The sequence below is a fragment of the Bufo bufo genome, chromosome 11, assembly GCF_905171765.1.
Source record: "Bufo bufo chromosome 11, aBufBuf1.1, whole genome shotgun sequence".
In the NCBI taxonomy this organism is placed as follows: Eukaryota; Metazoa; Chordata; class Amphibia; order Anura; family Bufonidae; genus Bufo; species Bufo bufo.
In genome coordinates this window covers 7524850-7534726 of record NC_053399.1, presented here as the reverse complement: position 1 = coordinate 7534726, position 9877 = coordinate 7524850, and the positions used below count along the sequence as shown (strand labels likewise).

General features: G+C 47.7%; 1 protein-coding gene across 1 annotated transcript in view; it reads right to left on the bottom strand.

Moving 5' to 3' along the window:
* POLE2 (DNA polymerase epsilon 2, accessory subunit) overlaps nucleotides 1-9877 on the bottom strand; it is a 220437-nt gene that overhangs the window by 209764 nt on the left and 796 nt on the right. Inside the window, exons 2-15 of the mRNA XM_040411670.1 lie at nucleotides 8318-8418; nucleotides 7830-7905; nucleotides 5747-5824; nucleotides 5515-5608; nucleotides 5346-5420; nucleotides 4954-5037; nucleotides 4339-4395; nucleotides 4035-4083; nucleotides 3884-3956; nucleotides 2922-3094; nucleotides 2255-2344; nucleotides 1920-1974; nucleotides 1028-1087; nucleotides 832-909 (exon numbers count right to left, since the gene is read on the bottom strand). Coding sequence (XP_040267604.1) covers nucleotides 832-909; nucleotides 1028-1087; nucleotides 1920-1974; nucleotides 2255-2344; nucleotides 2922-3094; nucleotides 3884-3956; nucleotides 4035-4083; nucleotides 4339-4395; nucleotides 4954-5037; nucleotides 5346-5420; nucleotides 5515-5608; nucleotides 5747-5824; nucleotides 7830-7905; nucleotides 8318-8418 — 1143 coding nt within the window. The remainder of the gene's footprint in view (nucleotides 1-831; nucleotides 910-1027; nucleotides 1088-1919; nucleotides 1975-2254; nucleotides 2345-2921; nucleotides 3095-3883; nucleotides 3957-4034; nucleotides 4084-4338; nucleotides 4396-4953; nucleotides 5038-5345; nucleotides 5421-5514; nucleotides 5609-5746; nucleotides 5825-7829; nucleotides 7906-8317; nucleotides 8419-9877) is intronic.

Genomic DNA, 9877 nt, shown 5'->3' with positions numbered 1-9877 from the left:
AGAGAGAAGTCACCGTAATGACGAGGATAGTCACTCTCTTGCCTTTATTCATTTTGAGATTCTAGTTTTTGATTTGGAAGTACAATGGATCAAAACCGACTCTGTGGCCCACAGGAAGTTCTGCAATTATTCTGTAAACTGCATTGGATTCATTTGCACGGCCGTGTACACGCGAATGGCTAAACTGGTCAAATAAATCAACATAATGGGGGAGGATTTAGCAAAACTGGTGTAAAGGAAAACTGGCTTAGTTGTCCATAGCAACCAGATTCCACCCTTCACTTTCCAAAGGAGGTCTGAAAAATGAGAGGAGGAATCAGATTGGTTGCTATGGGCAACTAATACAGTTTTCCTTCACACCAGTTTTGATAAATCTCCCCCAATAAGTCCCTAAAGCGATCATTTGGATTGCAGACTGTTCTGCCAGCTTCCCAGAAAACCGGCTGCCCACAGACTCTGCTCTTGTATGTACAGTAACACGTTTGTGACATTAAAGGTCCATTCACACGTCCGTATGTGTTTTGCGGATCCGCAAAACACAGACACCGGCAATGTGCGTTCCGCATTTGGCGGACCGCACATCGCCGGCAATCTTATAGAAAATGCCTTTTCTTGTCCGCAATTGCGGACAAGAATAGGGCATGTTTTAGCGGAACGGAAGTGCGGATCCAGCCCCATTGAAAATAAAGGAGTCCGCATCTGTTCCTCAAAATTGCGGAACGGATGCGGACCCGTTTTGCGGACGTGTGAATGGACCCTTAAAAATAGAGTAAAACCATGAACACCCTGATAAATTATCCCTCGGATATTCAAGTAACACGTAAACTTCACCTGCAAGGGTTTGTAGTGAAAATGGAGTAAGGCACGCGTTGTCGAAAGTCTGCTGTGATGTGTTCTGCGATGGGAGGTCTGCAGGAGGTGGAACGAGAACGAAAAGGTTAAAACTCAGCAAATATTGGATTTACTAACAATTACCAATTATAAAATGGTAACTGAAATGTTAAATACCATTCCAGTGTAATTATACCTTGGCAGGATGAAACCAGGGCCGGGGTCCTCCGGACCAGGCACAAACACGAAGCGGCTGCTGTTAAACGTGAAAGACGACAAGCAATTAAAGGTGAAATGTCACAGAGTGCCGAATCTGTGCAGGTTATTTAAAGGGGTATTCCTATGCAATCACTTTATGATCAGTGGGGGTCCAACTTCAGAAACCCCCAAGGATCTTAAGACGACGTTAGCACCATGTCTCCTAATGGTTCCTGCGGGGCAGACCCGGTGACGCGAGAAAAGCTGTGCAGAGAAATGACCATCGTCCCCTACATTCTGAGGGTTGGTGGGAGTCCCAGAGTTCGGACCCCACGGATTATATCCAAATATACAAACACTTAAAAATCCTTTAAAAGATTTGCCAGGTTTTAAACATCTCCTAGCCACATCTGATAAGTGGGATCCGACTGCTTGGATCCCCACTGATCACTAAAAGTCCTGCGTCCACCCATATGAACAGAGATGAATGAAGCAGCAGCAAGGCACCCAGCACTGGTCAGACACAGTTCAGCAAATATCAAATATCATTTACCATGTAGAGGAAGTTAATACGAGGCACTTACTAATGTATTGTTATTGTCCATATTGCCTCCTTTGCTGGCTGGACTCATTTTTCCATCATATTATACACGGCTCATTTCCTGCGATACAGTAGTGGTCATGCTTGCATACTATAGATGATGGATTGCAGGGTAGTCGTAACCACGGAAACGAGCAGTGTATAATGTGATGAAAAAATGAATCCAGCCAGCAAAGGAAGCAATATGGAGAATAACAATACATTCTCTACATGATAGATGACACTTGCTGAAGTGAGACAACCCCTTTAAAAGCAAAAATAGTGATAAGCAAATAAAAAAAAGACTTACCTCTTGTGTATATTTGGGTACTCGCATATCACATCTGCAAGGTTCTTCAAAGACTCTAAATATCAGAAGGAGAAATATAAAAACACCATCTGTATCGGTTCCTGAGAGATCAGATGACATAAATCACATTCTCATAGGTCTTTGCTCTAAATATTCGTTCATCTGTTTGTTCCCCATGACTTATACATATTCCGTAGAGATACATTGTACTACGTTGTGTTCCCGGTCGCTTCGTCAGGAGACCTACAGTAACCCACCAACTATACTTAAAAACTACAATGATCTGGCGCACGCGCTGTATGGTCTCCAGGGATTCTCTCTTGTTCGCACATTACCTTTCAGTGATTGATTCTGGTTTCTCCCATAAGGTGCCGAAGAGAAATTGCCGCAGAAGATGAAGCAGGTTGGAGGAGCTGTGGAGTAGCCTGAAGAGAGGTAGAAAAAAAGTGTCCTTTATAACTTTCTATTATGTTGGTGGAGTTGGGAACATTTGCTGTTCGCCCAGTGAAGCGAGGTGTACGGTCCTCCGCTTCATGCAGCGAATAAGTCAGTGGGAAAGAGGAGATGAAAGGGGACAGCAATGTGCGCCAAGTTCCTGCAATTCACGGAACACAGGATTTAATCTGCCCCCTAACATGTTCCCAAATACTGGCAGAAGGAGTAATTCAATAGAAGCAGATTGTGGGGCGGCTAAAATGCAGTAATTCATATCCCATCATTCGGTCCAGTGACTGTGTTTGCATTACAAAATGTACGTGCCTGTACCCCACAGACATCGTAGTATCACTGTTGGCAGATCCATCTTAGAAAAACATGGCTGGATTCTTCCAAAAATATCCCCACACCTGTCCACAGGTTATAAGCGGTATTCTAACTTAGTCCCATTCACTTCAATGCAGCCACGCTGCAATACCAGACAAGCCATGGACTGGAGCGGTGAGGCTTCTGGTAGAAATCGGCCATATTTTTCTAATCCTTCCTCAAAAACGATCTTTACAATACCTGAAAACATGACATGAAGCTTCTCTATCACTTCGACCTGATCCAACCAGAGATCCGACAAGAACACAAACATGGCGTCCTCATTCTCTTCTTCCAGTTGTTTCAGTTTGACTGAAGCTTTCACAGAGGTTGCCGATGGCCCACCAAAGAAATTGGTATTACCGTAATATGCCCTAAGAAAGAAAGAACGAAAAGGGGATATCATCTCCACCCGGAGGAACAGCATGATGTCTGATATGTTCTCTGATCAGGAAAGATGGGGCACATTCATTAAGATCAGCGTTTTAGAAGCCGGTCTTAATTCGGCCCTGCGCTGGCAGCGAATCGCCGAAGTTATGAAGAAGCGCAGGCCTCTACATCACATCAGCGGATCCACCTCAGATTCTAAATGGAAGACAGCTTCCGAGATGTCTTACATTTATACCATTTTCTACGCCTAAAACAGGTGCGGAAAATAGTAAATGAGACCGGCCCGTCCCCTTCCCCGCCCACTTTTTTTAGACCTGGCGTGAGCGGGGAAAAGTCGCAGATTGCGGCACAAAGGACCTTTGCACTGCAATCTGCGCCAGAAATAGGCCTAAAATAGGTGTACTTCTGTTTAATAAATGACCCCCAATATTCTTACAATGCAGCCAAAATCACGCTAAGAGTTTTCAGTCAGACGTATAATAGGGAGGATCTCCCAATGTATACGGAAAGCTGCTGCGTACAGGCATACAGTGCGATATATCGCCAATATGTTCCCACTGTACATTTTATAATTGTAATCCTTTATAAGGACTTATAGTCTACTATCCTATTCCATACCATCATATATTGCCCTGGCGTACGCCAAAAGGATAAGCACCAGGTCAGTGGGACTTACGGATATGTTCAGCACACAGAGAAGATAGCGCAAAGTGAGATGTGAACAGGCCCTAAAAGGTAACCTTCATGCAATAAGAATAAGATAATCTCCTCACCTTGTTGTGCTGGACGGTTCGGTGGGAGGAAACCCAAAGGCATTTACATGGAATACTTTGTCTTCATACCAGCCTGCGGAAAGATAAGCCATGGATTATACACCTACTCCGTACAGTAATGGAGCAGATCCACGCTGTGCTGCGACCTTACCTTCCGCAAGAACAAAGCAGGACTCCGTGTACAAGCCGCTATGGAACTGGTGCAAGGACGTTAAAGAAATAGTGGAGAATAAAGAGGAACGAAAAACCCATGGCAAAAATCCCAATGCGGAGCCAGTTTGGACCCGGAGCCAATTTGGACCCATTACAACTTCATGCAAGTCACGGCAATCGAAAAGCAAAGAATGCGTTTTCCTACGTGCTGTGTAACGACTTAAGAAATATAGGAATAGACCATCAAGAATACGACCCATAAAGAGAGTTACCGATTGTCAGAAGTCACAAAGAAAGGATATTGCTTTGCCGAGATCAAGCTGAACCGTTCCACTCACATCTTCCAAGTAATATTTTCCCTATTATCAGGGCATAAAACACATTACTACGAGGCAGAAATCTAGACCAGTACACTAGTGATACACATCTATATAACAAAGGGTTAAACCCAGAACTAAAACATAGGGGGTGTTCCCATCTGATTGCCATAGACCCTGGGAATGAAGGGGCCACCGCACTGGTTTAGCACTGGGCTCCGGTCATGCAGGGAACGTAGTACAGCTCCATTCAATAGGATATGGCTGCACTAGTTACACTATAACGATCACTACCAGATTGATATCCAATTCTCGGTTCCCATTTATCCAGCCATACGCTGTAGTCGCCCTCAGGTGTGATACAGAAACACCAGCGGGAAACCGGCGCCATGGCTTCTATGGCACATTTCGTATCAGTTGTAATGCATGATGACCCCCAGCACCAGGCAGAAAACTGCAGCGCGTAGAGTTCTTCTCACCACCGATATCCGGCTATGGACAGAGCGGTGCGCAAAAATGTCATCGGTTGTGTTTAGCTAGTGGGCAGACACGAGTGATGGAATTCCTGGCGCAGTTACAGGCCAGAATGGCGCCTCTCACCTCCTTCAGCTGTGTTATCATGCCGAGCACAATCACCTCGCCCATCTTTGCCGCGCTGCCCAGAAGGTTTTCTACAGTTTTGAGCTACAAAAAGAAAATGTATATACTTTAAAAATAAAAAAAGATGGCTCCATACAGTTAAAGGAGAACACACAAGGCAATCCTGCTCATCTGGCCGGGGGTCCGGCTCCTGAAACCCCTGCAGTCAGTTGATGTTTCTGGGGAGGGCCAGACATCTACCTGCTGGGGCTTTGTAGTAGTACATGGTGCCCATATGAATGAATGATGTATGCCCTGCTCCCCTCTGAGTAATAGGGGACACCTGGGGTGGGATTCCCCTCGATGAGCTCCATAGGCCCTAACAGGGGGCCTCCTATCTCCCTTCACCATACCTGAAATTTGCTCCTGCTCTCATCGGGGTTCGATCCAATCACAGGCGCCGTGAAGAGCTCATGTCTGTGGGTTCTCTGTCATTCACAAAAGGCACAATCGTTACTTTTCATTCCTTATTTCAGTGGCTGACGTCATCAGACACGTATTCAGACCGGGCCGTGGCCTCACCTGCTGCAGTATGGTGTATCGCTCCCGGAATAACTCGGCTTTGTCTCTTCCACTTCCAAACAGATTGGGTTCAGGATAATTGGCAATTTTTATTCTGCAAAACATAAAGTTATATAAACCGTACAATGGTGTTTATAGGACTACGCCGTCATTACAGGATATCTAACAGACGAGGGGCGGCGGGGGAGACTGAACGGATAGAAGATGAGGAAACAGAACCGGATCCACTCACGGCAGGAACTTCTTTCTTTCAGAGTTATAGATGAATCTCGGGATGTCAAACGCCCCAATGATGTTGAAGATGTGCTCTCTGGAAAACGGAAGAAGACAGACAACCCGGCATAAGACCAGTGGTGGACTACTCCCGTCAATCGTATGTACATCACTACTGCAGCCATCATTGTATATCTGTATGCGGCCATACACATAAGGGGACTGTTAGGGCACTTTCACACTAGCGTTTTTCTTTTCCTGCGCTAAGTTCCATCCTAGGGGCTTAATACTGGAAAAGAACTGATCAGTTTCATCCCCATGCATTCTGAATGGAGAGTAAGGCCTCTTTCACACTTGCGTTGTCCGGATCCAGCGTGCACTTCCGTTGCCAGAGGTGCCCGCCGGATCCGGAAAAACGCAAGTGTACTGAAAGCATTTGAAGACGGAGCCGTCTTCAAAATGCGTTCAGTGTTACTATGGCACCCAGGACGCTATTAAAGTCCTGGTTGCCATAGTAGGAGCGGGGAGCGGGGGAGCGGTATACTTACAGTCCGTGCGGCTCCGGGGCGCTCCAGAATGACGTCAGAGCGCCCCATGCGCATGGATGACGTGATCCATGTGATCACATGATCCATGCGCTTGGGGCGCCCTGACGTCACTCTGGAGCGCCCGGAGAGCCGCACGGACGGCAAGTATGCTGCTCCCCCGCTCCACTTTACCATGGCTGCCAGGACTTTAGCGTCCCGGCAGCCATGGTAACCACTCTGAAAAAGCTAAATGTCAGGTCCGGCAATGCGCCGAAACGACGTTTAGCTTAAGGCCGGATCCGGATTAATGCCTTTCAATGGGCATTAATCCCGGATCCGGCCTTGCGGCAAGTGTTCAGGATTTTTGGCCGGAGCAAAAAGCGCAGCATGCTGCGGTATTTTCTCCGGCCAAAAAACGTTCCGTTCCGGAACTGAAGACATCCTGATGCATCCTGAACGGATTTCTCTCCATTCAGAATGCATTAGGATAAAACTGATCAGGATTCTTCCGGCATAGAGCCCCGACGACGGAACTCTATGCCGGAAGAAAAGAACGCAGGTGTGAAAGAGCCCTTAATACTGGAAAAGAACTGATCAGTTTCATCGTCCTGCATTCTGAATGGAGAGTAATCCGTTCAGGATGCATCAGGACGTCTTCAGTTCAGTCGTTTTGACTGATCAGGACGGAGATAATACCGCAGCATGCTACGGCTTTATCTCCGGCCAAAAAAACTGCCGGAACCGGCATTCAAAATACCGCAATGCCGGATCTGTCCTTCCGGTCTGCGCATGTGCAGACTGGTAAAAATATGAAAAATATATATAACGGATCCGTTTCTCCGGATGACAAACGGAGAGACGGATCCGTTCTTGCAATGCATTTGTGAGACAGATCCGCATCCGGATCCGTCTACAAATGCTTTCCGTTTGCATGCAGATTGCCTGAACCGGCAGGTGCCGGATCACTCTGCCGCAAGTGTGAAAGTATGCAAAATGCCTCACGTAACCCATAAGGGTACAGCTAGACGGCATAATGTGTCGGTTGACACAAAAAGGTATGGCGACATTTCATGTAATGTATTTTATTGGTGTCGCAATGCGACATGCTGCCACGCGACACAAGAAAAGAAATCAACAATCAAGTCGGATTTTCTTGAGACTGTCACATTGCAACACGTTATATGAAATATCGCCATGTAGCCGTACCCTACTGTGTATAAGGGTGTGCCACCTCCCCCCTGAAGGCAGATATGGGGTAAAGAAGGGTTGAGCATGCTGGATCTTAACATGTCCAATCCTTTGTTTTCACAGAGATAAGTCACGGTGTCAGAGGCAGCCTTCTCTGCTCATCCCATGCCCGTCCACGCCGAAGGTGGCCAACTTAAAGGGTAACTAAACCTGTCTTGAAAAAACTAAGCGGCTCTGCCTCTCACTGGCTCTGCCCGACCTCTCAGGTACGGGCGCAGGAGGTTAAAGGGACGTGCGCAGAGAAATATCTGCAAGGATGGGAATGACCTCCTTGCCAGGGTTCCCTCATACTGCGCCCCCAGAGGCCATTATAAAAGGTCATCTTACATGGTTTCATCGCACGTGCGGCTGCATTCCTGTACCGCCGTCTCCACCGCCGACTTCTCTATCATGTTAGAAGACACTAGAAATGATGTAAGAAACGTTAATAAACCTGGACGGCGCGTCACATCGTCACATAGGGGGCAAATCTGAACTATTCTATCTACTACAATGTCCAGAATTACCAGCCGCCCCGTCACACCGGACCCTCTTCACCTCCACTGACTGCAATGGCTCCTCGACTTTATTTGGGGGATTTAGCTGAAATATTCAGCAGGGTCGTCAGATGCCGACTCCGAGGCTGCAGTCACTCTGTGTGCCGCCATATCGTGTCTGTATGATGCTTCTAGGGCTGTATGGCTTCATAATACACTGGAAGATGCCAATGGATTCATTCAGAATCCACATCAAAAGCCCCCAATCAGGGGCCACGTGCAGTATGAGGGACAAAACGTGGCGGCACTACAGCAAGGCAGGAGACATAAAACACTCACGGGGCTGCTTCTCCACCGCGTCGATGATGCTGTCGATGGCCTCCTCCAGTTCCACGTCATTGACAGACTTGAGCACTTCACTGAGGTACTTGCTGGCCTCCCTGAAATCAATGCACTCAGGTTAGCAGAGGACACGCCTTCGTTGCACTGAATTTATATATTTTTTTAATTAAAGGGGTTGTTCCTCCCCTCATAGGAAGGACGCTGCTGAGCTCTGCAGGTCCGGCGACTCAGGTGAACGCCCGTCCATGTGTTCAGGCAGTAATACACTGGACAATAATAGCTAACAAGCGTTCACCTGGCAGTGTAATACCGCCGCTGATTACCCGATGAAAGAGCAAATGCTTGTTCATCAGGCAGATATTAAAAATCAGCGCTTGCCGGCGGCAGATCCTGCTGTCTAATAACGATCATGGCATGGTGGGCGATGACCTAGCGATCATTCCTCCCCATACTGTGGAGGAGATCACTGCATGTGGTCTCCTCTGCTGGCAGGAGATTGCTCAGTCGTCTTGTGTAATCCACAGACCCTCGTAACATCCATGTACCCTCACACTGCAGACAGGGGGGGGGGTCTCCACAAGTCCTTCAGCGTACAGCCACATGGATAGGAGCTGATTTCGCGTTTGCACGCTGCGAGGGGTGAAATCCACAGCATAAACTGACAAGCTGCAGATCTAGAACCCACGGCGGGGGCTCAATTTACGCTGCAGCAAGATTGCCACGAATCTGGTGCCGTATTACACGAAGGAATTACCGGATGCAAATCCGCAGCGTGCCCCCACGGTGTGCGCGTACCCTCAGTGTCTGTGGGGGCTCACCGCAAACGTCAAAGCTCTCTCTTCCTACACAACACATCTCAGCGAGGCCCCAGCTTAAAGGAGTTCTCCGGGCTTTTAAATACTGATGAGCGATTCTCAGGACAGCTCATCAACATCAGATTGGTGGGGTACCAGGTGTCGGATCCGCGCAGTGAGCACGCGCCGTCTCCGGTCTCTCTTCCTGCTGCTATGTCTATGGTGAACAGGAAGGGAAGAGAAGACAGCACCTCCACATTGTGCGCGCCTTCTCTTCTTACAGCTGATCGGCGGGGCCCCCACCAATCTGATATTGGGGACCTATCCTGAGAATAGGTCATCAGTATTAAAAGCCCGGGGTCTTCTCACTTCAGCAAGCGGCAGTTATCACGTAGAGGAAGTTAATACGAGGCACTTACTAATGTATTGTTATTGTCCATGTTGCCTCCTTTGCTGGCCGGATTCATTTTCCCATCACATTACACACTGCTCGTTTCCATGGTTACAGACCACCCTGCAATCCATCAGTCTTGGTCGTGCTTGCACACTGTAGGAAAAAGCACAGCTCCCACGGTCCCGGCCACCAGAGAGGCTGACGCTATTTCCTATAGTGTGCAAGCACGACCACCGCTGATGGATTGCAGGGTGGTCTGTAACCATGGAAACGAGCAGTGTATAATGTGATGGGAAAATGAATCCAGCCAGCCGAGGAAGCAATGTGGATAATCACAATACATTAGTAAGTGCCTCGTATTCACTTCCT